The sequence below is a fragment of the Mustelus asterias genome, chromosome 14, assembly GCF_964213995.1.
Source record: "Mustelus asterias chromosome 14, sMusAst1.hap1.1, whole genome shotgun sequence".
In the NCBI taxonomy this organism is placed as follows: Eukaryota; Metazoa; Chordata; class Chondrichthyes; order Carcharhiniformes; family Triakidae; genus Mustelus; species Mustelus asterias.
Window position 1 is genome coordinate 8,590,710 of NC_135814.1, and position 27,366 is coordinate 8,618,075.

Here is a 27,366-nt window from a genome sequence, read left to right on the forward strand (position 1 = left end):
CACTGGAGTTCAGATTGAGGGGGGGGGGGGATCTCAAGAGACTTAAATTCTAACAGGACTAGGCAGGGTGGATGCAGGGATGGTGGCAGAGTGGTTAGCACTGCTGCCTCACAGTGCCAGGGACTTGGGTTCGATTCCCACCTTGGATCAGTGTGTGGAGTTTGCACATTCTCCCTGTGTCTGCATGGGTTTCCCCTGGGTGCTCTGCTTTCCTCCCACAGTCCAAAGATGTGCAGGTTGGGTGGATTGGCTATGCTAAACTGACCCTGGTGTTGGGATTAATAGAGTAAATATGTGGGGTTACGGCCTGGGTGAGATTGTGGTCGGTGCAGACTCAATGGGCCAAATGGCCTTTTCCAGCACTGTAGGGTTCTATGTTCCTGATGATGGGGGAGTCCAGAGCCAGAGGTCGTTGTCTTTAGGACGGAGATGAGACATTTCTTCACCCAGAGTGGTGAGCCTGTGGAATTCATTATCATAGGAAGTAGTTGATGCCAAAACATTAAATGTATTCAAGAGGTGACTAGATATAGCACTTGGGGAGAAAGGATTAGGCTATTGAGTTGGACAATCAGCCATGATCATGAATAGCAGAGCAGGCTTGAATGGCCTATCGTTTTCTAATAAGACACCAGGTAAGAGCAACCTGCCTGATTGGCACAGATTCATCCCTATTTGCTCTTGAACTGAACTTGCTAGGCTATTTCAGCTGCATTGGGTCTGAAGTCACGTTACCAGACCAGATAAGGATAGATTTCTGGGTGGTAAATGTGGGTAGAAGGTAGAAACCACACAGTCACCAGCATTGGGAGGTAAAAGATATGCATTTAGAATGTAAGCACATGAAAGGCAATGTCCTAAAGAGTTATCGAGCTGTAATTAACTGTTACATCAGCATGATAGGAGCCAAAATGCACAGAAAAGGTGCCATAAATAGTAAGAGTTTAGAACAGGTAAGTAGAAAATGAAGAGGCCAACAGTCAAGAATAGGGCATGGACAGCAGGCAAAATTGCACTCTGACCCCCAGTATGTTACAAATTATTTTCCATTACAATTGAGTACTTTTGTGGGAAACAGCAGCCAATTTGTTCACAGATCATCAAATTATCTTGGTCAGTTGTGCAATAAATACTTGGCTGTGGTGGCAGGGGGTGGAATGGATGTTCACATCTTTCATGTGAACATTTTTCACCCTCCAGTAGGTTTAATGTCTTATCCAAAACAAAAATTGAGGGGGATAAATGAGACAGAAAAGGCAAAGCATTTACAAGTTAAACAAAAATTAATTCCTTTATTATTTGAAAGACCTGGAAGGCAACGAAGCCTAGTAAATGTCAGTACAAGTGAACAGTGTGCATCATTCTTGCTGACATCTTGCCTCTATATATTACAGCACTCAGAAAATAAAATTTAAAAAGGTTCTCAGACAGATGCAAAAAAAAAAACAACTTTGAAGAGAAAGATTAATCCCACACTCCCAATTACGATGATCGAGCGTCACACACAAAAGCAAGTCAAGAGTGGGGACACCAGTCAAAACCACCAGAAAGTGATTTCCTTTGTGGTAAAGGAAGGAATAAAGTAAAGTACAACTATAAACAATCTTCAACGTACAGTATCATAGAATTTATTTAAGGGTGGTGGGGAACAGAAGAAATCGGTTTCCATCTTATTGTGCTGAACTTTAGATTCTATAAATATAAGCAGCTTAAAACAAAGGGAGCAAAGAATTATGGCAAAATAAAATGAACATTTTCCTTCTCGCCTGTTTTTTGGCTACTGAGTTGAGTGTAGTTCACAGCCTACTCATGGCAACACTTGTATCCAATAACTTGAAAATTAAATAATTAAATATTGGGGAGCAAACAAAAAGGACCTTTATGTTACTCCCGCCCCACCAACCTCCACTCTACAACCTGGTGACATCAAGTTCTATTATGAAAGGCTCAATAGGGTAGTTGTGGTGTAGGGGTTTGCGCTTCATGGAGAGTCTGTAACTGGGCTACAGAAAGAAAGATAGTCACTAATAAATCCAACAGGGAATTCAACAGACATTTGTCCAGAGAGAGTGGTGAGAATGTCAAACCTGCTACCCCTAGGGATTAGTTGAGGTAAATAGCATAGATGCATTTAAGAGGAAGTACATGAGGGAGGGTTGGGTGTGTGAAGTTTTAAATGCCATCAGGGACCACTTGGATGGTCTGTTCCTGTACCGTAAATTCTATACAAGCAGCAGCAATATAACGGCAAATGCATAAGTGGAATAAAAGTGACAGATTTAAAAATGATTTAAAAGGAGCAAGATTGTATTGTCAAGAGTCTGAAGGGATCCAGCCAGCACAAGACTCCACAAATAACTGCTCCATAAGCAACACAGTACCATCCTGATCAGAGGCGGAATTCAATAGCAATTCGGAGGGTGAATTTGAATTGGGGGGGGGGGGGGGGGGGGAGAATGAGAATAGTCAAAAGAAAACCATGACGTAGTCTCGCTGGATACCTACATTTTGATTGCATGGAGATTTCAAGGCAAGGTGGGTCGCCAGTAACCAGAGCAACATTTCTACAAGTCCAGCAGAGGGCATAACCAGAAGAAATACTTCTTATTTAAAATTTTGGTGCGAGGCAGGATGTTTGAGTGGCTAAGAAATGGATCTGTGAGCGGTTGTTTGACCACAAGTATTGGACAATCTTATCTGTTACAACACAATCAAGGCCGACTGTGGCAGTGTTATCAGAATATAGGAAAACATTTCCAACTTCTGGGAAGGATGAAGGTTACAAGTGTAGCAAGTCTTTATGGCCAATAAATATTTATCCTCCACACCTGCCCAAACCTTTTATTAACTGGAACCGATCTACTCTGCAGCCAGTCTATCGCATACTGTTTATTCACTGGCAACAACTGCTCTAAGATTGTTTTCCATTTCATCTTGCACTCATTTGGCATAGAATCCACCATTAAAACTTTACAACACGATTAAATCGAGATTTTGTTTCATAAACCATCACATATCCAGCCCCACACGTTCCTCAGCAAGAATACCAGGTTGCACCTGAAGTTAATTTGTATTTCAGCTAATCCTACTTCAAATGTTTGTTACTATTCAACAGGTCAGTATGAAGATGGCGGTGGGATGTGGAATCAAGGTACAAGTTATCCTGTTAGGAGTCACATTACACAATCAATAGGATAATCAGGATGATTCATTCCTTAAGGTATTAAAAAGATCCACAAGTGTGTTCCACCCCAAGTGGACCTTCTAAGGACTAAGTTTATATTCCACCCCCTCAGTAGCCATACCCATTGCTTCACAAGTGGCATGCAAAGTCTACAGAGATAGACATGGGGAATAAAATACAACCCCACATCATTTTAATAACAGAAAAATACTACAGGTGCTGGAATCTGAAACCAAAACAGAAACTGAAGGAAAAATTCAGCAGCACCTGTGGAGGGGGACTTCTTCAACATGGACTCAAAACGTCAACTCTGTTTTCTCTCTCCCCAGATGCTGCCAGACCTGCTGGGTTTTCCCAGCATTTTCTGTTTTTGCCTCACATCATTGACCATTTCAGTAAAGGTGGCGAGATGCGATGATTGAAAATGGGACAGGGGGTTGGGTCCCTCGCTTCACGCGGGAGGAGGATCCCGTGACTGACCCAATCCCGGATGGCGGGCTGGGGGACCTTGCATTGTCTCTTTAATTTTGAAAACAGCGACTCGTCAATCACCAGCAGCCCGGGAACATGCAGGAAGAGAAGCATTCACTCTGCCGGAAACCTAGAAAGTGGAAAAGCAGAAGCTTGGATACGCCTTGTGCGCCAACTGGCAACCAAGTCAAACATAATTAAAATCAACGCTGTGTTACAGGGGAGCAGGTGGGGGGTGAAATCTGGATGTGCCGACACAAAAGCTATTTGGGAGCTGGAAAAGTTGGCAAAGGCAGTGGGACAGAGGCACCCAGATCAGGAATGCTCCATACTGTAAACCTGGCACATAATATGCTCACTGCGCTGTGAAACCCGCTCATAATATGTTCTCCACGCATCATCACTTTTGGTTTATTCATTTCTCTTTGATCAGACCAGGCTCAGCTCATTATTTCAAAGCCCTGTGGTGTTACAAGACTTTTTTTAAAAAATGTGAAGTTGTTTTTAGGTATCTTTGCTAACACATTACTCTCGGTGGGGGGGTTTCATTATCAATTTTACGCACAGATCAACATTTTGTCGCTCTCCAATTTGCCAGTCAGGTTATGAAGTGCGGGTATTCCAGGTCCCAAAAGACCATAGTCACGACTGGAAATAGTTGAAGGCCAAACCATCTGGTTCAAGACCCTTGGCCTAACCACACCCTGCAGCAGGATTGGGCTCTGGCACTCATCTGTGTGCCCAAAATCAGTGCCATGTCCTAACGCCGACACCCAGATTAGGTTACAAAAAGGCCACAGCATTTCTAGTTCGTGTTTGAGGCAGGCACTGAAACAATATATTCAACACCACCAAACTATGAGCATTTAAACTAATCCCCAAACTCTGACACCTATGGGTAGCCTGCAAGGGTCATGCATTTTCTTTTAGCTTGAACCATGGCCCATTCTCCCTTTCTCTTCATCATGGAATGGTACGACCGAGAGCAGCCTCTCTGCACCACCGTTCCAACTGACCAAGCACAAGGAGGGATTTGAACCTTCATCTGGCTCAGCGACCCAGGACAGAATAGCTTTAAGGGTAGATAGAGACGGCGACTTTTCACATTTCTCGGACTGCAACAAGGCCCAGATGAAAAGGCTCCTTATACGAATGATTCCCAGCAAAGGCAGCTAACCGGAGCTGCCGGGGTGCCAGAGCAGCCGAGGAAGACAGACAGAAAGTGCAAACATATTAAACAATACTCAGAGCTAAAAGAGATAACTGTAAAGATTACAATAAATGCAATTAGTGCCACTTTTCATTAAAGCGAGAGGGAGGGAGAAAGCAAATTGTCCACAGCAAGTGCCCAAAGGGGAGATCTCGAACGCAGACCTTACTCATTAGCGCAGTGCTCCCACTGCAGGTCACAGAACCTCAGTAGGGCAGCATCTTGCACAATAACACGGAAACCAGGTCATCTGCTGAAGGACGCACACCGGGTGTACTTCTCTTAAAGCAGAGGCTGCTGAAAATAGTTAGAGTGTTGCTGAGGGATATGCTGGGCTTGGGAGGCCAGGGGATAGCTTGCAGCCGGAGGTCCACTGACGGTAGTGTTCTGATAGGCGGCCACGTCGTTACTCAGTCCCGCTTGCGCTGTGTAGGGAGCAGCTGGTCCAGTCGTCACCTGAAGGTTTCCCGCTTGGTTCATGTATGTTTGTGGCGGTCCAGTGCTGTTTAATAAACATTAAAAAACATTTTTAACGTTTATTTTCAAGAAAATTCGCCACAATCAGACATAATTAATAGGGGCAAAGAGTGCAAAAGCAAGCAGGTTATGTTAAACTTGTATGGCATACTGGTTCATCCCCAACTGGGGTGGCACAGTGGTTAGCACTGCTGCCTCACAGCACCAGGGACCCAGGTTCGATTCCAGCCTTGGGTCACTGTCCATGTGGAGTTTGCATGTTCTCCGCGTGGGTTTCCTCCAGGTGCTCCGGTTTCCTCCCACAGTCCAAAGACGTGCCGGTTTGGGGGATTGCCCCTTAATGTCCAAAGATGTGTGGGTTAGGCGGGGATTAGCGGGGTAAATGCGTGGAGTTAGGGCAGGGGTGAGCTTGAGTAAGATGCTCTCCTGAATAGTCAGTGCAGAGACAATGGACCAAATGGCCTCCTCTGCAATGTAGGGATTCTATGATTCTTGTTCTGTGGGTGCCACAGTTTAGGAAAGATTCACCAGAATGGTTCCAGGGACTTCAGTTAGGAGAAATTGGGACTATTTTCCTTGGAGAAGAAAAGATTGAGAGGAGGTTTGATGCAAGTATTTAAAATCATGAGGGTCTGGATTGATGGGGAGAAACTGTTCCTACTGGCGGAAAGATCAAGAACCAGGAGATGCAGACTAAAGGTAATTAGCAAAAAGAAAAAGCAATGGGGAGGTGAGGAAAATGATTTTCACGCAGTGAGTGGTTAGTATCTGGAATGTACTGCCCAAGTGTGGTCCAGGCAGATTCAATCGAGACACTCAAGTGGGCACTGAATTATTGGCTGAAGATGGTCAACTGTGATGCTGGGAACCTCTGGAGAAGGCCAAGATGGATCATCTACTCGGCAGTACTGGATGAAGATGGCTGCAATGCCTTGTCTTTTGCTCTGACATCTTGAGCTCTCTGATTATTTGATGATTAGAATATTCGTGCAGCCTCCTCCTATTTAACTGTCCATCACTGTTCACGACTGGCAGGAGAGAGTGAAGAGTTTTGATCGGATCGCTTAGCTGTCTGTTGCACACAGCATCCACTGTTTGGTGTGCAACTAGTCCCTGTGCTGTAGCTTCACTAGGTTGACACCTCATTTTTCGGTATGTCTGGTGTGGCTCCTGGCATTTCCTCCTGCACTCTTCACTGAACAAGGGTTGATGGTAATGATAGTGTGTATGTGGGGAATATGCTGAGCAATGAGCTAGGTCACAGACTGTGGTTGAGTACAATTCTGTTGCTGTTGAAGGCCCTCAGCGCCTCTGGATTATTAGTCCAGTCAGATTACCAGAAACAACATCACCATTCCCACTCAATCAAGAACCTCAGTGAATGGGAATATGGGCAGGATGGGGAGAGGAATGCGTGACCTGGCATTGATGAGGCTGCACCTGGAGTATTGTGCACAGTTTTGGTCCCCGTATTTGAGGAAAGATGTAGTGGCATTGGAGGCAGTTCAGAGGAGGTTCACTAGATTGATTCCAGAGATGAGGGGTTTGTCGTACGAAGAGAGATTGAACAATTTGGGCCGACACTCTCCCAGGAATTTAGAAGAATGAGGGGAGATCAAATTGAGGTATTCAAGATGATAAAAGGTAGGGATAAAATAGACGTGGAGCGGATGCTTCCACTTGTGGGGCATTCTAGGACGAGAGGTCACAGTCTCAGAATAAGGGGTAACAAATTTAGAACAGAGTTGAGGAGAAACTACTTCTCCCAAAGGGTTGTGAATCTGTGGAATTCGTTACCCCAAAGTGCGTTGGATGCTGGGACTGAGTAAATTTGAGGAGTTAGACAGATTTTTAATTGGTAATGGGTTGAAGGGTTATGGGGAGAAGGCAGGAAAATGGGGATGAGGAGCATATCAGCTATGATCGAATGGCGGAGCGGACTCGATGGGCCGAATGGCCTAATTCTGCTCCTACATCTTATGAACTTTTGACCTTGGAATACGCCAAAGAAGTGATGCTTAATTTACTCTGGAATGCCTTATTTGAAATGGGGAGGGTCAGAGATCAGGTCTCCCTGGATCACACCAGGATTGCTGGCCGACATCTGCTTCTCGGCCTCTGCTGCAGTCAGGTCCTCAGTAATGCACAGGCCCAGGGTCAGCTTCTCATCTTGTCCTCTCTCTCTCCCTCCTTTAGAGGAAAGGTGCAGAGTATGCCCAGCCGCTCCGTGGCAGCAGTGCTGAGACAGGAACTGACCGCTCAGTGGGATCACCAACTCAACTACACGGGAGCGGAGAGACATCAGTTTAACATCTCTGACAGTGCAGCAATTTCTCAAACCGCTCTGTGAGTCGGTGACCGAAGACGCGGGACTGGGGTTTCTGGACTGGGACTCGAGTGCAGTGACTGTCTGACCAGATGGATGAAATCCGCGTGCGGAATCGAGTTTGCTGTCCACTGCAGTCAGAAATGGGAAAACAGCTGGGAAACTGTGGCTGCGGCCCATGCATAAGGACTACCTTCAGAAGGGGCAAAACAGCTCATGCGATCCGCAGACTAAGGTTAACCATCGAGAGTACTGTACCTCATGTAGGGCATCTGACTGCTCTGGGTTGCAGTGGCTGAGTTTAAGGTTGGGGGCAGAGACCTCAGTGCACCAATCTGCTCAGGTCCTAAACTGTAGCCCTGGCTAGCTGCCACCTGCGAGATGCCCGCTGGCATGTAAGCCGTACTCTGGGACTGTCCTGGATACACCTGTGGAGAATGAAAAAGGTAGCACGTTACTAATATTTCTGGCTAATAGCAGTCCTAGACAATTCGGAAAATAGAAACACATTAAAAAAAGGGACTAACCACGGTAAGTGTGTGGGGTTACGGGGATAAGGTGGGGGAAGAGGGTTTGGGCAAGATATTCCGTCAGAGTCAGTGTGGGCTCGATGGGCCGAATGGCCTCCCTCTGCACTGCAGAGGTTCTTTACCTCAAGATACCATTTACTAACCACAAGCGAAGTCCACTTCTCGAAATATACACAGACCAAAACATTTTTCTCCCTCAATGTCAACAAAACGAAGGAGATTATCATCGACTTCAGGAAGCATAAAGGAGAACATGCCTTCGTCTACATCAACGTGGACGAAGTAGAAAGGGTCGAGAGCATCATGTCTTTAAGGTGTCTAGATCACCAGCCTGTCCTGGTACCCCCATGCCGACACTATAGTTAAGAAAGCCCATCAACACCTCTACTTTCTCAGAAGACTAAGGAAATTTGGCATGCCAGCTACAACTCTCACCAAATTTTACAGATGCACCATAGAAAGCATTCTTTCTGGTTGTATCACAACTTGATATGGCTCCTGCTCTGCCCAAGACTGCAAGAAACTACAAAAGGTCATGAATGTAGCCCAATCCATCACGCAAACCAGCCTCCCATCCATTGACTCTGTCTACACTTCCTGCTGCCTCGGCAAAGCAGCCAGCATAATTAAGGACCCCACGCACCCCAGACATTCCATCTTCCATCGGGAAAAAGATACAAAAGTCTGAGGTCACGTACCAACCGACTCAAGAACAGCTTCTTTCCTGCTGCTGTCAGACTTTTGAACAGACTTGCATTAAGTTGATTTTTCTCTACACCCTAGCTATGACTGTAACACTACATTCTGCAATCTCTCCTTTCCTTCTCTATGAACGGTATGCTTTGTCTGTACAGCGCACAGGAAACAATACTTTTCACTGTATGTTAATACACGTGACAACAATAAATCAAATCAAAATCAATTAAATTTCAACTCTCGCATCCAATTCTGCCAACCTGGAAAATCTGAATTAAAAACTCCCTCAGTGAATAAGTAGCAGAATGAAGCTCTGTTTAAATCCCTCCCACTGTTTCTTGATTCCATTCTCAGCAAAGGTGGCCGCACTGCACGAATGTCATGTTCCCCATCTACACCCTTTCCCAGTTCAGGCTGCCAAGTTTCTCTGCTATCGGCTGGAACTAACCTGCATGGGAACAGAGGCTGACTGTTGTGCATAGTAAGCCTGAGCCTGAGCTTGAGCTTGGGACTGGGTCTGAGGCTTGGAATACATGGAAGAATACATAGGCACGTCATTCATCAATTTGTTGTACAGCTCCAGGGCTTCTAAAACCTTCACGTTCAGCTCCGACAGCTCAGAGTGCTTCCTAGAATGAGAGAGAGATGGGGAATCTTTCTTGAGAGCAGTCATTATACATAAAACATACAAGGAAAAGAATTTTCAAGTCACCTCTTAACATTTATTCTATTTAAATAAAAACTTACATCTCATTTGAAAATAATGCGTAGTGCGTAAAAAAGGTGGAAATTTCCACTTCACCCACGAACAATGTCTCCGTACGAGCATCTCGTGCCTTTGTGCATTATGTTCAAACAGAATTTTTAAAAAATTCCTCCATGGGATGTGGGCGTTGGTGGCTGGGCCACCATTTGTTGCCCATCCTTGCTTGTCCTTTAGCTAAGTATCTTGCTCAGCCACGGTGGCATCAGTGGTTAGCACCGCTGCCTCACAGCGCCCGGGACCCGGGTTCGATTCCAGCCTCGGGTAACTGTCTGTATGGAGTTTGTATGTTCTCCCCTTGTCTGCGTGGGTTTCCTCCAGGTGCTCCAGTTTCCTCCCACAGTCCAAAGATGTGCTGGTCAGGTGGATTGGCCATGCTAAGACATCCCTTGTCAGGGGGACTAGCTAGGGTAAATGCATGGGGTTATGGGGATAGGACCTGGGTGAGATTGTGGTCAGTGCAGACTCAATGGGCTGAATAGCCTCCTTCTGCACTGTAGGATTCTATGATTTCTGAATTAAAAACTCCCTCGGTGAATAAGTAGCAGAATGAAGCTCTGTTTAAATCCCTCCCACCGTTTCTTGATTCCAATCTCAGCAAAGGTGGCCGCACTGCACGAATGTCATGTTCCCCATCTACACCCTTTTCCAGTTCAGGCTGCCAAGTTAAGTGCCTGGCCAGCATTTATTGTCCATCCCTAGTTGCCCGAGGGCAGTTAAGAGTCAACCACATTGCTGTGGGTCTGGAGTCACATGTGGGCCAGACCAGGTAAGGATGGCAGATTTCCTTCCCTAAAGGGCATTAATGAACCAGGTAGGTTTTTTCTACAATTGATGACGTTACTAATTTTATATTCCAGATTTTGTTTATTGATTGAATTCAAATTCCACCAGTTGCTGTAGTGGCATTTGAGCCCATGTAGTGTGAATTATTAGCTCAGTGACGTTTCCACTATACCACCGTCTCCCATTAAGGGGTTAAAGACTTGCATTTGCCTAGTGCTTTTCAGAACCCACCTGAAGACTCAAAGCACTTTACAATCAATGAAGGACACATGAAGTTTGGAATTTCTACCTCGCGTAGTTCAAACAATGGATGCCTTGCTGAAACAACTCTCAAACCACCTTTGGGCAGCACGGTGGCACAGTGCTTAGCACTGCTGCCTCACAGTGCCAGGGTCCCAGGTTCAATTCCAGGCTTGGGTCACTGTCTGTGTGGAGTTTGCACGTTCCCCCCGTGTCTGCGTGGGTTTCCTCCGGGTGCTCTGGTTTCCTCCCACAGTCTGAAAGACGTGCTAGTTATGGGTGCATTGACCCAAACAGGTGCCAGACTGCGGCGACTAGGGGATTTTCACAGTAACTTCATTGCAGTGTTAATGTAAGCCTTACTTGTGACTAATAAACTTTACTTTAACTTTACTTCAGTCAATCACATCAGGCCCTCCACCTCAATAAGCAGACACTGTTTGTTCTGTTATCTTTAGCCAAGTGGAACCAACACTGGTGTCAGGTACAAAGCATCTGTAACCTCATTTATACTGCATAAACTGGAGTAGGTCACAAAGGCAGCTCACCACCACTTTCTCAAGGGGAATTAAGGATGAGCAGTAAAGATGCTGGCCTAGCCAGCAATGCCCACATCCCATTAAAAAATTTAAACAAAGCACCAGTTCATCATTATGTGGAAAAGTGCCAAACATGACAACATTTCTGGAAAGTTGACAAAACTTCAAGACTTTATTTGCAAGAACAGTAAAGGACTTTAGCCCTCTATATTCCAGCTCGGAAAAAAAAAAATCAGACAGACTAGATAAAGCCATTCTCATCTTTGCTTTCAAATCTCTCAAACGACCTTATCCGCTCATATTGCTGTAACCTCCTCCAACAATGTTCAGATATCTGTGCTTCTCCAATTCTGGTCTCTAGAGCACCCTCAGTTTTAATTGCTCCACCACCCGGTGGCCAATTCCCTCCTTACACCTTTCCACCTCACCCCCTCCCCTCTTTAAAGGGCTCCTTAAAAGCATTTACATAGAAACATAGAAGATAGGAGCAGGAGGAGGCCAATTGGCCCTTTGAGCCTTTTCCGCCATTCATCAAGATCATGGCTGATCGTCCAACTCAATAGCCTAATCCTGCTTTCTCCCCATAACCTTTGATCCCATTCGCCCCAAGTGCTATATCCAGCCGCCTCTTGAATACATTCAATGTTTTGGCATCAACTACTTCCTGTGGTAATGAATTCCACAGGCTCACCACTCTGGGTGAGGAAATGCCTCCTCACCTCAGTCCTAAATGGTCTAGCCTGAATCCTCAGACTGTGACCCCTGGTTTTGGACTCCTCCACCATTGGAAATATCCTCCCTGCATCTATACTGTCATTTGGTTTGGTGCCCCAAAACCTCTTGTGCGGCTAAGGTTTTTTTTTCCGTAATTGCTCCTGTGAAATGCCATTCGACATTTTACCACATTTTAAAGGTGCTATATAAATCCAAGCGGTTGTTACAGTTTCCAGGTTTGAGTTCAATTCTACGCTGTGGAATGACACTACATTCAACACAAATAGTTCAAGAGGGAGCTCACTACCATCAATCTCAAGGGCAATTAGGGATGGGCAATAATTGCTGGCCTAGCCAGTGACACACATCCCATGAATGAATGAATAAAAACTAACATTGCTGCCCTGGGGCTTAGGAGAGGACCAGCCAAGACTCCGGCTCTGACCGTTTGTTAGGTAATTGATGCAGAATAGAATCAGAGAAAATTTACAGAACAGAACAAGGCCATTTGGCCCATCATCTCTCTGCCAGCCTAAAACAAGCCATCAGCCTAATTCCACTTTCCAGCATTTGGACCAAAGCCTTGCAGGTTCCAGCACTCGAAGTGCATCGCCAGACACCTAAAGAGTTGAAGGTTTCTGCCTCTACTACCCCTTCAGGCAGTGAACTCTAGACCCCTATCACTCTTTGGGCCAAGAAATCTTTCCTCATCTCCCCTCTAATCCTTCTACCAATCGCTTTAAATCTATGCCCCTGTGTCAATGACCTCTCTGCTAAGGCCATTTCCATCTATTCTATCCAGGCCCCCCACAACTTTGTGCATCTCAATCAAATCTCCCTCTGTTCCAAGAAGAGCAACCCTAGCATACCCAATCTTTCCTCCTGGCAACAATCACATGACATGCCCAGCTGTATCGTACCCCACAACAAGTGCCCGGAGACTTGGGTGGATGTGGAAGATTGCAACTGAGTGAGAAAAAGATAGACAGGGGACTGGATCCCAGCAGGCATCAGTACTCCCGCAGGGGAAGGAGGAGGAATAAGAAAATGCAATGAGTGCTTTATCCTTCAACCATTCTCCCTGGCTGACAGCTTGATACAGAGAATCCCAGTGCGCTACCAGACCCAGAGTGTCACTGTAGTGTGACTCCTCCTGACCTGAAGTGGGCGATGTCTGAGGAAACCGGAGCATGGAAAGAGGCGGCAAACATGTTGGGGGGAAAAACCAAAACGTCTTTGCCTTTTAACTAACCTCTGCGTGTTAAGAAACAAGCAGTTTTGTAATGCTAACCACAAATTGTTAGCTTGCATTCGGGCAATGCACAGTGATGTACAACACCAGATGAACCTGTGACTAGGCATGTTTCTGGCAAGTCTGTGCCAGTCATGGTAGCACTGGAGCAACAGGGAAAGGAGGAAAATAAATCTAAATTCAGAGTTTGATTGTCTGCAAAATGCCTAAATAGAACAGGGAAAAAAATGTCAGGAAAATGAATTTGTTTTCTGGCTTCCTACCTGTCTATCTCTTCCAGCTTCTCATCAATAATTGGTCCCATTTGTTGGCAGACATCTGTAAATAAAGGACACAACAGATCATTTGTCAAAACTGCACAAAGAATAATAAGTAGGTCAGTACGTGCCTTACCCTCTGCAAAATTAAAAGCTTAACCCGTACTGCAAGACGTTTGCAAAATTCATAACTTTCCAATTCACTGTTCTGCATTTTTTTTTGTGTGTTTGTAAAATTAGGAAAAGGCAAATCCAGCAATCCTTACTCTACCCATTACACAGAGCGGCTTCATTGGCTGTCCCCGAGAGTGCGCTGAAGAGGAGTCAATAGGACGCAAAATGTTAACTCTGTTTCTCTCCCCACAGTGCTGCTCCATGTTGAACACCATTTGGAAGAAACACTAGGGTATCAAGTGTATAGAATATCCTCTGGATGAGAGACTTCAATGACCATCATCAGTGGTACAAGCACTGATCAAGTCCTGAAGGCCGTATTTGCCAGCCTCTCTGAGAATGGTTCCATATAGAAACTAGAAGCAGGAGGAGGCCATTCAGCCCTTCGAGCCTGCTCGACCATTCGTCTTGATCATCGAATTCATTATCCTGGTCTCCTCTTCCTCCCATATCCCTTGATCCCTTTAGTCCCAAGAGCCATATCTAATTTCTTCTTGAAATCACATAACATTTGGGTCTCAACTACATTCTGTCGTCGTGAATTCCACACATTCACCATTCTCTGGGTGAAGAAATTTCTCTTCACCTCAGTTTAAGAAGATTTACCCCTGATCATTAAACTATTACCCCTAGTTCTGGACTCCCCTATCCTTGGGAACATTCGTTCTGAATCTGCCCTGTTGAATCCTGTTAGAATTTAATAAGTTTCTATGAGATCCCCACTCACTCCTCTCAACTCCAATGAATATAATCCTAACCGACTTGATCTCTCCTCATAAGACAGACCTGCCATCCCAGGAATCAGCCTGGTAAACCTCCGCTGTACTCCTTCTGTAGCAAGGACATCCTTCCTCAGATATGGATACCAAAACTGCACACAATACTCCAGGTGTGGCCTCACCAACACCCTATAGGGATGAGAAACTTCATTTATGCAGATTGGGACTCTTCATTGGAGAAGGGAAGGCTGAGGGAGATTTCATTGAGGTATTCAAATTCATGAGGGTCTAGACAGAATAGATTGAGAGAAACTATTCCCAATGGCGGAAGGATGGAGAATGAGGGGGCACAGATTTAAGGTGACCAGGAAAAGCAGCAAAAATGAAATGAGAAAAACAATAATTTTCAGGCAGCAAGTGGCTGAGGTTTGGAATGCACTGGCTGTGTGGAGGCAGGTTCAATCAAAGCATTCAAAATGGAATTAGACTGATATCTGAAATGGAACGAATGTGCAGGGTTGTGGGGAGAAGGCAGGAGAATGGCACTAAGTGAGTTGCTCAGTCGGCGAGCTGCTGCAGACACAATAGGCTGAATGGCCTTCTGTGCTGTTTAAAATAGAACAGCGGGGCTGGTTACCTTCTAGATGTAACAGTTCGGCCGAGTCAGGTTGTTGATCGGTGGGAATTGCATTTTGAAGCAACTGCAATACCTGGTCCATCTTGTCCTACGAAAATATAAACATTTTTTAAAAGTTACAATATTTCAAAACAATGATAGCAGGCAATCTGAACACGAGCTGATGCTGAACCTTCTTGGGCTGTGATACCCTATCGACTCTCTATCCAAATACTGCAAATGTATTCCAGGGTGCAGAGGTGGCTGCAGTGCTGATTAGATATTACAAATGTGTTCTTTCTTCCAAAATATCTTGTTTCATTCTTATAAATACTCTCCTGAATAACTTTTCGGTTGTTAAAAGTCTGGCTTGGCATCACAAATCACTGCTTCCTGCGGGGGGCACAGTGGTTAACACTGCTGCCTCACAACACCAGGGACCTGGGTTCGATTCCCAGCGTCGGGTCACTGACTGTGGAGTCTGCACGTTCTCCCTGTGTCTGCGTGGGTTTCCTCCGGGTGCTCCGGTTTCCTCCCACAGTCTGAAAGACGTGCTAGTTAGGTGCATCGGCCATGCTAAATTCTCCCTCAGTGTACCCCTACAGGCGCCGGAGTGCGGCAACTAGGGGATTTTCACAGTAACTTCATTGCAGTGTTAATGTAAGCCTACTTGTGACACTAATAAACTAAACTAAAAACTAAACTGATTGAAAGGAAAAGAACTTGGATTCATTTTTTTTCTTTATTCATTCATGGGACATGGGCATCGCTGGCTGGCCAGCATTTATTGCCCATCCGTAGTTGTCTCGAACTGAGTAGTTTGCTAGCCCATTTCAGAGGGCAGTCGAGAGTCAACCACATTATGTAGTGTATGAGCCACATGAGGACAGGTGACCAAAGGTTTGATCAAAGATGTACTCTTGAAGGAGCCTCATAAAGAAGAAGAGGGAATGCCAGAGTTTGGGGCCTAGGCAGTTGAAGGTACACCTGCCAATGCCAGAGAAAAGGAAATTGGGGAATGTACAAGAGGAAGAAGCCACAGTTAGTGGAATGCAGAGCATCCTGCTGATTAGCACCAACGCTCACCCAGGGAGAGTGGCCCAGTTGGGTGGAATACTGGAGACCTGCCAGCATCCTGGAGGAGTCTGCACTTCCAAGGGAGGAGGGAGAAAATGACAAAGAGACAGAAAGATAAAAGCTTCGAAACCTGAAAAAAATCCACTTACCTCGTCGATATAAACGGGCTCAGGCTCCGAAGGCGGAACGTCTTGTACAGTTGTCTCCTCTGCCACAAAAATCTTCTCTGTAAACAAATGGATCTCCATAAGTAATTTTGCATATTCTTTTAAGCCTGCGTCCACATTCTATCACACTGCCATATAACAATGTCACTTAGATCACAAACTCCCAGTTCCTTACATAAATCAATATGAATCACAGTTGTTGTAATGCTATAATAATTGGGTAAGTATCTAAAAGGAGTGCGCAGTTCTGTCCTTGAGAAGGTAAGTCAGTGAGAAACACAGACACAGAGCAAAGAGCAAAGACATACAAAGTTTGGTCCTTGTCAGCCTGGCACGGATGGGTAAAGAGTCAGGGAGTTTAGAGTGGGTACAGATTTTATGGACTACATGACTTTCTCCTGCGCTGTGCTGTCCTATTCTATGATCCTTCCCACTCACAACAATGACAATATCTCACTACCCTTGCAGGCTCACCAAAGGCACCAAATTTATCCCTGAAAGGACAAAAGAATTTTCAAACACAAAATCTTGAACTCCCAGGTCTTGAAATAGTCTTGCGTTGAAACTTCATTCTTTCCCTATTGCAGTCCAAGCGACAATAACTCTGAAGGACCGGCAGCAAACACCCAAAGACAAACTCCAGCACAGGACACCAAACAAGTACAACAGGTTGCCAGGAAAGATGTTTTTAATTTGGTCGCTGTGCAGTCAAGGAATAGCTAGAAACTCCATCATTAGGAGAGTTAGATTGATGCTCTGAATTGATGTGACCATGACAGACTGAATTGTTATCTTCATCCAGTCCCAATGTGCATACTGTATTGAAGTTTACTCTGTCGCCAATATAGTTCACTCTAACTTGGGGCAGCACGGTGGCACAGTGGTTAGCACTGCTGCCTCACAGCGCCTGGGTCCCAGGTTCAATTCCAGCCTCAGGTCACTGTCTGTGTGGGGTTTGCACGTTCCCCCCGTGTCTGCGTGGGTTTCCTCCGGGTGCTCCGGTTTCCTCCCACAGTCCAAAAATGTGCGGATTAAGTTGGTTGGCCATGCTAAATTGAGCCTAGTGTCAGGGGAATTAGCAGGTTAAACGTGTGGGGTTACGGGAATAGGGCCTGGGTGGGATTGTGGTCAGTACAGACTCGATGGGCCGAATGGCCTCTTTCTGTACTGTAGGGATTCTATGATGCCTATTCTAAACTTCTACCACTTAGTAGCTGCTATGCCACTTAGCAAGGTCGATGGTAGTCACGATGTGGAGATGCCGGCGTTGGACTAGGGTGAACACAGTAAGAGTTCTAACAACACCAGGTTAAAGTCCAACAGGTTTATTTAATGACATTTCCACTCCATCTGACGAAGGAGCAGTGCTCCGAAAGCTAATGGTATTTGCTACCAAATAAACCTGTTGGACTTTAACCTGGTGTTGTTAAAACTCTTACTTAGCAAGGCATCAGAGGGAAGGAGAAAAGTTACAAGGCAGTAAACCAATCATGGGCATTTGTCGGCACCACAAGCTATGAGCAAAGCTTGAGCAGTTCAGCTGGTTTGGAATTCTGTCCAATGTTCTACCAAACATTCCAAAAACAGATTTAAAAAAAACACACATTCACACAGTGGCATACTCTGCTATTCAATTTGAGTGGTCGAGATAAACACCCACAAGCAAAGGATACCACCATGTTTTAAATCATTAAAACCTAAAACAACATTTCCCAATGGCATACTGACTTCAGAAGCTCGGATATTAGTCACTGCTCTGTGACTCTGGCTAATGTTGCACTTCACAAGCATGATTGCAAAATGCTGGCCAGGCAGCGTATGTGGAATGCGAAACCGAGTTAAGGTTTCCTGTTGTAACCTTCTCATCAGAGTCTGCTCAGAATCAGTTCTGACGAAAGGCCCTTGACCTAAACGTTAGCCCAGTTCCTCTCTCCACGGACGCCTCCTGACCTGCTGAGTATTTCCAGCCTTTCCTGTTTCTTCTTTCAGATTCCCAGCATTTTCCTTTTGCACTGCATTTCCTGAGATAGTTACAGATGATAGCAGGGAAATGAAAACAAAATCAGGTTGCTGCCGTGTGGCCCTTGACTGACAGCAAAAAAAACCAGCCGTGATATTCCTCTCCATCACTCCGAGGGTTGTGAACGTCTGGAACTCAATCGGAGTATATTTACAACTCAGATTTTTAAGCACTACCATCGGCCTTGCTATGTGGCATAGCAGCTACTAAGTGGTAGAAGTTTAGAATAGGCATCATAGAATCCCTACAGTACAGAAAGAGGCCATTCGGCCCATCGAGTCTGTGCTGACCACAATCCCACCCAGGCCCTATTCCCGTAACCCCACGTTTAACCTGCACTAGGGGATGGGGCAGGAAAGTGAATTGATGTCGAAGATATCTTATTGAAATGGCACAACAGGCTTGTGGGGGCACGTAGCTTACTCTTATTTATGATTCCTCCTCAGTATTCAACCTTCCAGTCCCTTTGGCAAAAGGGGATCACTGAAATCAGAGCACCCACCACACACAAATTCCTCAATAAAAGTAAATTTTAAAAATAGACAGATTTCACTGTGTTTCCCCGATCACAGTGGGGCAGTTAAGGAACTACCACATTGCTGTGGCTCTGGAGTCACATGTAGGCCAGAGGACGGCAGATCTCCTTCCCTAAAGGACATTAGTGAACCAGATGGGTTTTTTTCCGACAATCCACATTGGTTTCATGGTCATCAGTAGATTCTTAATTCCAGATTTTGTTTCTTCCCCAATTGGATTCAAATTCCACCACCTGCCGTGGTGGGATTCGAACCCCAGAACATTAGCCGAGTTTCTGGATTAACAGTCAAGTGATAATGCCACTAGCCAGTGTTCTCCAAAGGAAAGAATGTGAAGATACAAAAACAAAATGCACTTACCTGGCTCAGGCTCTGCATTCAGACTGGTCGATACAAAATTCGAAGGAAAAAGCCCAACTCCTCGCTTTGTCTCTCCTCTCCACCAGTTAGGATCACTAAGCAAGACAACAAAACAGAGACTGCAACCTCATGTCTGGATATCAGGCAGTTTACATTACAATGCTACACTCACATTTTACTGAAATCATAACTCAAGTCTCCGCTTTGAAACAGCTGCTTGAGGTGTTGTTCCTGAACTAGAATTTTTTCTTTGTTCTCTCTCTGGTTTTTGAGATGTCTTCTCAGATCACATCCTTTTCTCAAAACAAAACCCTAGTTATCTGGTACCCTGCCTCTCTAATGGAGTAGCTTTAAACCTACATTCTATGGATTCAAATAAGAGCTGTTTACAATATTAAACTTTCTTTGGTGGCGCAGTACCCGGATTTTAATAATTCCTGTTCAGCGCAGTCGATCAACTAGACTGCAGTCGGTTTTCATCTGGGGCTGTGAATGAAACTTCGACAGACAGAGGGACTGCAGTGACAATGATAGAAATGTAGGTCCCTTTAAGAGTAAACCAGGACCAGCTTGAGTGATTTGAGAGCAGGTGATGCTCACTGAAGCCAGTACTGGAGCTTCTCTCCAGGAGGGGAGTTTTCTGCACAAGGAAAGGATCCAGAGGGAAGAATGGAAACTGGTAGTTGTGCTGAACTATTAGTATTACAATAAAAGAGTTGTGAATTACAGAATGTCATCTGTCGTCAATAAATGGATATTCTTCTTTAAACATAGAATCTCTACAGTACAGAAGGAGGCCAATCGGCCCATCGAGTCTGCACCGACCACAACCCCACCCAGGCCCTATCCCCGTAACCCCATGCATTTACCCTGCTAATCCCCCTGACACTAGGGTCAATTTAGCACGGCCAATCCACCTAACCCGCATATCTTTGGACTGTGGGAGGAAACCGGAGCACCCGGAGAAAACCCACACAGACACCGGGAGAATGTGCAAACTCCACACAGACCGTGACCCGCGGCCAGAATTGAACCTGGGACCCTGGTGCTGTGAGGCAGCAGTGCTAACCCTCTGTGCCACCGTGCCGCCCAGCAGCAGTTAAAAGGCGGTGACTCACCACCGCTTTCTCGAAGGCAATTAGAAATGGGCATTAATTACTGGCCTATCCAGCAACAGCCACATCACATTGAGAGATGGAGAGAGATTATAAGTGTGGACACTGCATTATGTTCATCACCTTCCGCCATTTGTTTTTCACAACCAACTTCAACCCAGAAAAGAAAAAACTTAAAACCCAGAATCAGGGAGGGAAACAAAATGTCAGCCTGTGGATTTGGAGGCATGGTGTGGCAGTGCGCCTTCTGCACAACTCTCACTAGTCAGAGATCCCAGAAGGCACAGACCTACAACATCACACTGACCAAATTCAATTCTATCTGGGAATACTCCAAAGAGTCATTCGTTCATGAACATGGGCGTCACTGACTGGCCATCATTTATTGCCCATCTCTAGTTGCCCTTAGAGGGTAGTTGAGAGTCAACCACATTGCTGTGGCTCTGGAGTCACATGTAGGCCAAACCAGGCAGATTTCCTCCCTCAAGGACATCAGTGAACCAGATGGATTTTTCCGACAATTGACAATGGTTTTATGATCATTAGTAGATTCTTAATTCCAGATATTTTATATTGAATTCAAATTCCACCATCTGTGGACTTCATCATCGAACCCTGATCCCCAGAACATGAGCTGAGTTTCTGGATTAATAGTTTAGCGATAATACCATTAGGCCATTGCCTTCCCTTATGATACAGGCGGCACGGTAGCACAATGGTTAGCACTGCTCCTGCACAGCACCAGGGACCCAGGTTCGATTCCCAGCTTGGGGCACTGTCTGTGTGGAGTTTGCAAGTTCTCCCCCGTGTCTGCGTGGGTTTCCTCCGGGTGCTCCGATTTCCTCCCACATTCTAAGACGTGCTGGTTCGTTGCATTGATCTGAACAGGCGCCAGACAACTAGAGTAACTTCATTGCAGTTTTAATGCAAGCCTTACTTGTGACTAATAAATAAACTTTACTTTACCAAGCCATTGAGCAAACACAGCACTTAACCCTACCTCGAATCAAGTCAGGGGGTACAATGGCATATCTTATACCTTTCTCAACTCATTGTATTTCCTACTGATTCAGAAAAAAGAAAACAAAATGACTGCTCAGCACTCAGCTCAGTGAACAGACAATTCAGCAGGAAGGTAAGCCACTGATTAAAACCATCTCTGAACTGTCAAGATATTCATCAGTAGTCAGAAGTGTTTCTGTGCTACATCAGAAATGGCGGAGTAAAAATGTGTAAATGCTGCCCGAAGTACTGCAATATATCACCAGTAGCTTCATCACTCAAATCAGGCAATTTTTACGTCATCGGATTTCCCCCATCTCCATCCACTCTGGAGTCCAATTTATTTCAGCTTAACAAGACGGACATTGATCTACCACCTTCACCATAGTAAAACATCCCGAGGTTCTTCACAAAAGTACAATCAGACAAAATTTGACAGACTCCATGTCGGCCAACATGTGTCAGTTGGTAGCTCGGTCATTTCCGAGTCAGAAGGATCTGGGTCCCATTTAGGACATCGAGCACAATAATCTAGACTGACACTCCAGTCCTGTACAGAGAGATTGCTGTACCACCAGAGGTGCAAGCTTCTACACGAGACATTAAACCCAGGCCCCGACTACTCTCTCAAATGGGTGTTAAAGAACCCAAGGCAGTATTTCGAACGAGAGCAAGTTTAGTTATTATCTGATGTCCTGGCCAATATTAAACCTCAATCAACGTCACAAGAATAAATGATCTGGTCATTATCACATTACCGTTTGCGAGTGTTTGCTGTGCACGTATTGGCTGAGACATTTCCTACAATAAAGTTTATTTATTAGTCACAAGTAAAGCTTACATTAACACTGCAATGAAGTTACTGTGAAATTCCCCGAATCGGCACAGTCCAGCGCTAGTTCGGGTCAATGCACCTAACCAGCACATCTTTCAGAATGTGGGATGAAACCGAAGCACAGGGAGGAAACCCACACAGACACAGGGAGAACGTACAAACTCCACACAAAGTGACCCAAGCTGGGAATCAAACCTGGGTCCCTGGCGCTGTGAAGTAGCAGTGCTAACCACTGCGCTACCATGCCGCAATATATCAGTGACAACTTCAAACTACTTCATTAGTTGTAAAGTGCTTTGGGATGTCATACAGTTGAGAAAGGCACTATATAAATACCAGTCTTTTCATTCTTTTATCTTCCCTTGTTTTTCCTGGTGTTACCTCTGTCCTGACAACTGGCAGCAACACATAGGGAGAAGCAGTTGCAATGGTGGACTCCACATCTGGTCCATAACCAGAAGGGATGTTTGCCATTCCTTGGGGACTGAGTCTGTGGCTACTGCAACCTCAGCCTTTATGAGCTTGTGGACAATCGTTAACAGTACCTTTCCCTCCTCTGCTGATCCAGTACAGAGCCCCAGAGACGTGAAGAGTCCTCGAGATGGAAATGTTTACAGAGCTATGCTAAAAGAACGGGGATTGGGCCTAATTGGGTAGCTCTTTCAGAGATTGACACAGGCATGCTGGGCCAAAACAGCCTCATGTGCTGTAGAATTCTACGAAACTACCACTTGTTGGCAGTTCAGCTGTGAAACCAGTTGCGGGAGAGGACCTGGAGACACAATTTATCAGTGGCAACTTTGCCCCAAGTCCAAGGGGGAATATCGAGCCTTCGTTCAGCAAATGCCAAGTTAGACAAATCAAGTCATTTCAAACCATACCTGTCATCTAAAATGGTGATAATCTCTCCGGCTTTAAAAGTAAGTTCATTGTCTTCAACAGCCTCAAAGTCGTATAGGGCGCGAACCATGCGGAGTTCAGTTCTATGGCTGTTTGAAGCATTTTCTGTTGTCGGGTAGAGAGACTTGGTTTCCGTCTGCTGCTGTTTCTGCTCCTGCAATGAAAGCTCAATAGCTGGAAGAGCAAACAGAAAAATATTAATATTTTTCAAGTTAAAGTTTACTTTATTAGTCAAAAGCAAGACTTACATTAACATTGCAATGAGGTTACTGTGAAATTTCCCCAGTCGCCACACTCTGGCACCTGTTTGGATCAATCCACCTAAACAGCACGTCTTTCAGACTGTGGGAGGAAATCAGAGCATCCGGAGGAAACCCACGCAAACACGGGGAGAACGTGCAGACTCCGCACAGACGGTGACCCAAGCCGGGAATCAAACCTGGGTCCATGGCGCTGTGAGGCAGCAGTGCTAACCACTGTGCCACCGTGCTGCCCTAACATGCACATGTAACATGCACGATCCTCCACCTCCCTACACTATTTTCTTTTAAAAAGTTGATTCTGGAATCTAAACCCAATTCATTATAGCTTCCTTTTACTCAAGAGATTTTCTGTTATATCAACTCACAAAGATTGGCCGGGTGGTTGTGTGTCTTGAGCTACAGGAAGATATAGATGGAATGGTCAAATGGGCAGATTAGTGGCAGATGGAATTTAAGACTGAAAAATGTGAGGTAATACACATTGGAAGGAGTAATTTGACAAGGAAGTATTCAATGAACGGCAAGATACTAGGAGGTGGTGTGGAACAAAGGGACCTTGGCGTGTTTGTCCATAGATCTCGGAAGACGGAAGAGCATGTTCATAGGGTGGTGAAAAAGGCATATGGGACACTTGCCTTTATCAATCGAGGCATAGATTACAAAGCAGGAAAGTCATGTTGGAGTTGTGTAGAATTTTGGTGAGGCCACATCTAGAGTACTATGTGCAGTTCTGGCCCCCACATTATAGGAAAGTTGAGATTGCATTGGAGGGGGTGCAGAGGAGATTCACCAGGATGCTGCCTGGGAGAATATTTAAGTTATGAAGAGAGGTTGCGTAGGCTCTGGGTTGTTTACGTTGGAGCAGAGAAGACTGAGCGGGGACCTGATTGAGGTACAAGATTATGAGGGGCTTGGACAGAGTGGATCAGGAGCAGCTGTTCCCCTTAATTGAAGGGTCAGTCACGAGGGGACATAGGTTCAAGGTGAGGGGCAGGGGGTTGGTTTGAGGAAACAAAATTACCCAGAGGGTGGTGACGTCTGGAATGTACTGCCTGGGAGAGTGGTAGAGGTGGGTTGCCTCACATCCTTTAAAAAATACCCAGATTAGCACTTGGAAAGTCATAACATTCAAGGCTATGGGCCAAGTGCTGGTAAATGGGATTAGGCGAGAGGTCAGGGGCTTCTTGCATGTCAGTGCAGACTAGATGGGCTGAAGGGTCTCTTCTGCACTGTATGATTCTAAAAATCATACACCTTCAAATTCATGGTGGGAAGGGGTGTACTCCACACACTTCTCCCATAATAATGAATGCTTACTTTCACATTTCTAATAGGGAATTGCCTGTATAAACATGTCACAGGACAATTACGTCCTCCCACCAGTGGAGGAGCTGTAGCCCTCAACAGTGGCTTGTAATGTCTACCCAGAGTTTTCATTATAAAATGATAAGATTTATTGTGGCATGATTTTAAAATGTTGACCGAATTACATCCTTGCGCTTTGGTCCAATTAGCCTTTGAAACCTTTTCCTGAAGACTTTGCTGAATTTGAAAGCATGTTTTATGATGCCCTGCAGCTCTTTTGTTGCGTAGACCACTTTTGAGAATTTTGCCTTTGTTGTGCTTCAGCTTGCAATAACAATCCTTGCAAACAGAGTAAGACTCCTGGACCTCAACACTATTCCATGCTGCAAATCACTCCCTGTCACCAGCCAGCAACACACGTAGCGCTCTCAACCAGGTACTTTATGCGTTCCCGTCTGGTTGAAGCATGCCCTTTTATCTCAATGAGATTTAAGGGGCCATGTACACAGATCACTAAAATGCAATGGGTCAGGTAGGAAAAAAAATCCAAAAGTCTAATGGAACTTTAGTTTTTTTTCCAATCTGGAGGGCTAGAATATAGAAAGGGAGGGAGTTTCATTCCGGCTAAACTTAGCTCTGGTTAGATTACATCTGGAGACTGTGTACAATTCCAACAGCACAGCTTTAAAAAAAGTATTTATTGACCTTGGAAGGAGTGCAGATTCACTGGAATGTTACCAGGTCTCCAAGGGTCACATTATGACGAGGGATTATATAAAGCTGGTATGTAGAAAGGTCATGGGGTGATTTGATTGAGGTTTTCAGGTTTCTGAATGGGGTAGATAGACAGAAACTTTCTTCGCTGGCGGAGCACGCCAAGGCAAGGAGACTCAGAATTAGAGCCAGGACATTCAGGGGAAGGGTGAAATTCTCTACACAAAAAGCAGTAAAAGCCAACTCAATAATTTTAAAACCTCTGATCGACAGCTTGTTGCTAGCCAAGGATGTCAAGGGATTATGGAGCCAAGACAGAAAAGGACAGAGTAGGTAAGGGTCAGCCATGATGGTCCCGAATGACAGAGCAGGCTCGAGGTACTGAATGGCCTGCCCGTGTTCTTATAAGGCACTGAGGTGGTGAGACATTCCTATCCACTTTTCCATACATTGCAGTTGGTCTTCAGTCTATATTGAATTTCAGAACACTGTCAGTAAAGACCACGGCGCTCCCTACACGACACTTCCTTGGGTGTCTCCAACTCTAGAATTTAAAAGTGAAGCCACATCCCTCATTCCACGCTGATATGTTGTAGTTGTGACATGAAACTAACAGCGCACAAATATGGCAGCAAGGGAATGGACAATGGTATTAGGACTTCTCCAGTTTGGCCACCCAGCATCAGTACTCCCAGGTTAAGTATTGTGTGGCTACATGCAGAGTAAAGAGTAGTGTACGTCGCTAATGCATTTTAAGATATTTGGACCCCCAGGATATCTTTCACACCAGCTGTTTTGTGTTTGTCCAGATGTCCCAGACCAGTGAGCCAGACTGTAATTTTGTGTGGGAGCATTCCATTATGAAGTGGGTTTGATTCTGAGCCAGTTTCAAGGCCAAGCCCCATAGTAGAAAGGGTACTATGCACTGAGCCAGTGGTCAGCTCTTGTTCAATCTCCTGCTGATTTTCATGCCCTGCTCCTAAAGAATGTGACTCCTGTTCTGGGGACTGTCCCACAAGTGCCAGGGACCCTCCAGCTCCAGAAAAAGTGGCTGTTATTCACGTACAAACTTCACAAGCAACTTTCAGCAGTTTATTCAAACTTGGAGGACATCTTACGCACATTATTACCATGTCTGATACCTGGAAAGCAATCAGGAGCAGAAAACCTAACCAATTTTTAAACCGCTCCCAGGTATGAAAGTGTACGCATAATGAGGGTGAATCAAAACAAGTCCTTATTCATAGAATCGTAGAATGCCTACAGTGCAGGAGGCGGCCATTCGGCCCATCGAGTCTGCACCAACCACAATCCCAAGTCCCATGTATTTACCATGCTAGTCCCCCTGATGCTAAGGGGCAATTTACCACGGCCAATCAACCTAACCTGCACATCTTTGATTTGTGTGGCATAGCTACCCACTGGATAAAGTTACTGAGCCACAGGGGACAGAAGCAGTACAACAGTGAAGCTTTCAACAATCAAGGTTCCTCTCTCTTCCCACTCCGCTGGCGACCATGCCATCAGTATTGGCTTTTTCTGAACTCAGGTTCAAAACTCTGACAAATTAATGAAAATACAATCCCCACACAAATTTTAAGCAGCAAAATATTTGCTTTGTGACCCTGTTGCTTACCTTTAGCTAGCTCTACATCTTCAGTATTTCTACTAATTGCCGTCGTGCCATTTTTAGATGGATTTGAAGTGCTCTGGCTCTGTTAAAGAGAAAGAACATGTGTGTGTTCTGCAAAGTACATTTTCCTGTTCCAATCCCAACATGGCGAATTTCGGTTTTAAAGCTCCTTTCTCCCTCTGCAGTATAAAATGGTCAGAGCTGCTTTTAACTGTACAAGTGCGAGGATGGCTTCTGTTCCATTGCAGAAGTGTGGAAATTCTAGCAGAGGAAGACCCACTGCTAGCTGTGGCAGCACCAAGTATATAATCAGAGCTTTCCATTTCTGCATCGTTTGTTTGACTGTCCCTTTCAATATTTTTCTTTTGCTATTCACATCTTACTCTGTCCCTAAATCTCATAATTGGTCACACCAACAACAGCCTGACACCAGCCAGGATGAAGTATTCCATTTGATATTCATTACCTTAAACATTCGCTCCCGC

The 27,366-nt window shown here is 45.2% G+C and overlaps 1 protein-coding gene across 3 annotated transcripts in view; it reads right to left on the minus strand.

Moving 5' to 3' along the window:
- Positions 1 to 1,272: 1,272 nt before the first annotated feature.
- The window catches only part of stam2 (signal transducing adaptor molecule (SH3 domain and ITAM motif) 2), a 50,333-nt gene continuing 24,239 nt past the window's right edge, over positions 1,273 to 27,366 (minus strand). For 2 of the 3 annotated variants that reach the window (XM_078227879.1, XM_078227880.1), the window contains exons 6-14: positions 26,885 to 26,963; positions 22,948 to 23,140; positions 19,115 to 19,209; positions 16,181 to 16,257; positions 14,976 to 15,063; positions 13,452 to 13,506; positions 9,343 to 9,523; positions 7,927 to 8,096; positions 1,273 to 5,367 (exon numbers count right to left, since the gene is read on the minus strand). In XM_078227879.1, coding sequence (XP_078084005.1) covers positions 5,148 to 5,367; positions 7,927 to 8,096; positions 9,343 to 9,523; positions 13,452 to 13,506; positions 14,976 to 15,063; positions 16,181 to 16,257; positions 19,115 to 19,209; positions 22,948 to 23,140; positions 26,885 to 26,963 — 1,158 coding nt within the window. In that variant the 3' untranslated portion in view covers positions 1,273 to 5,147. The remainder of the gene's footprint in view (positions 5,368 to 7,926; positions 8,097 to 9,342; positions 9,524 to 13,451; positions 13,507 to 14,975; positions 15,064 to 16,180; positions 16,258 to 19,114; positions 19,210 to 22,947; positions 23,141 to 26,884; positions 26,964 to 27,366) is intronic. The other variant, XM_078227881.1, reaches the window with a different exon arrangement.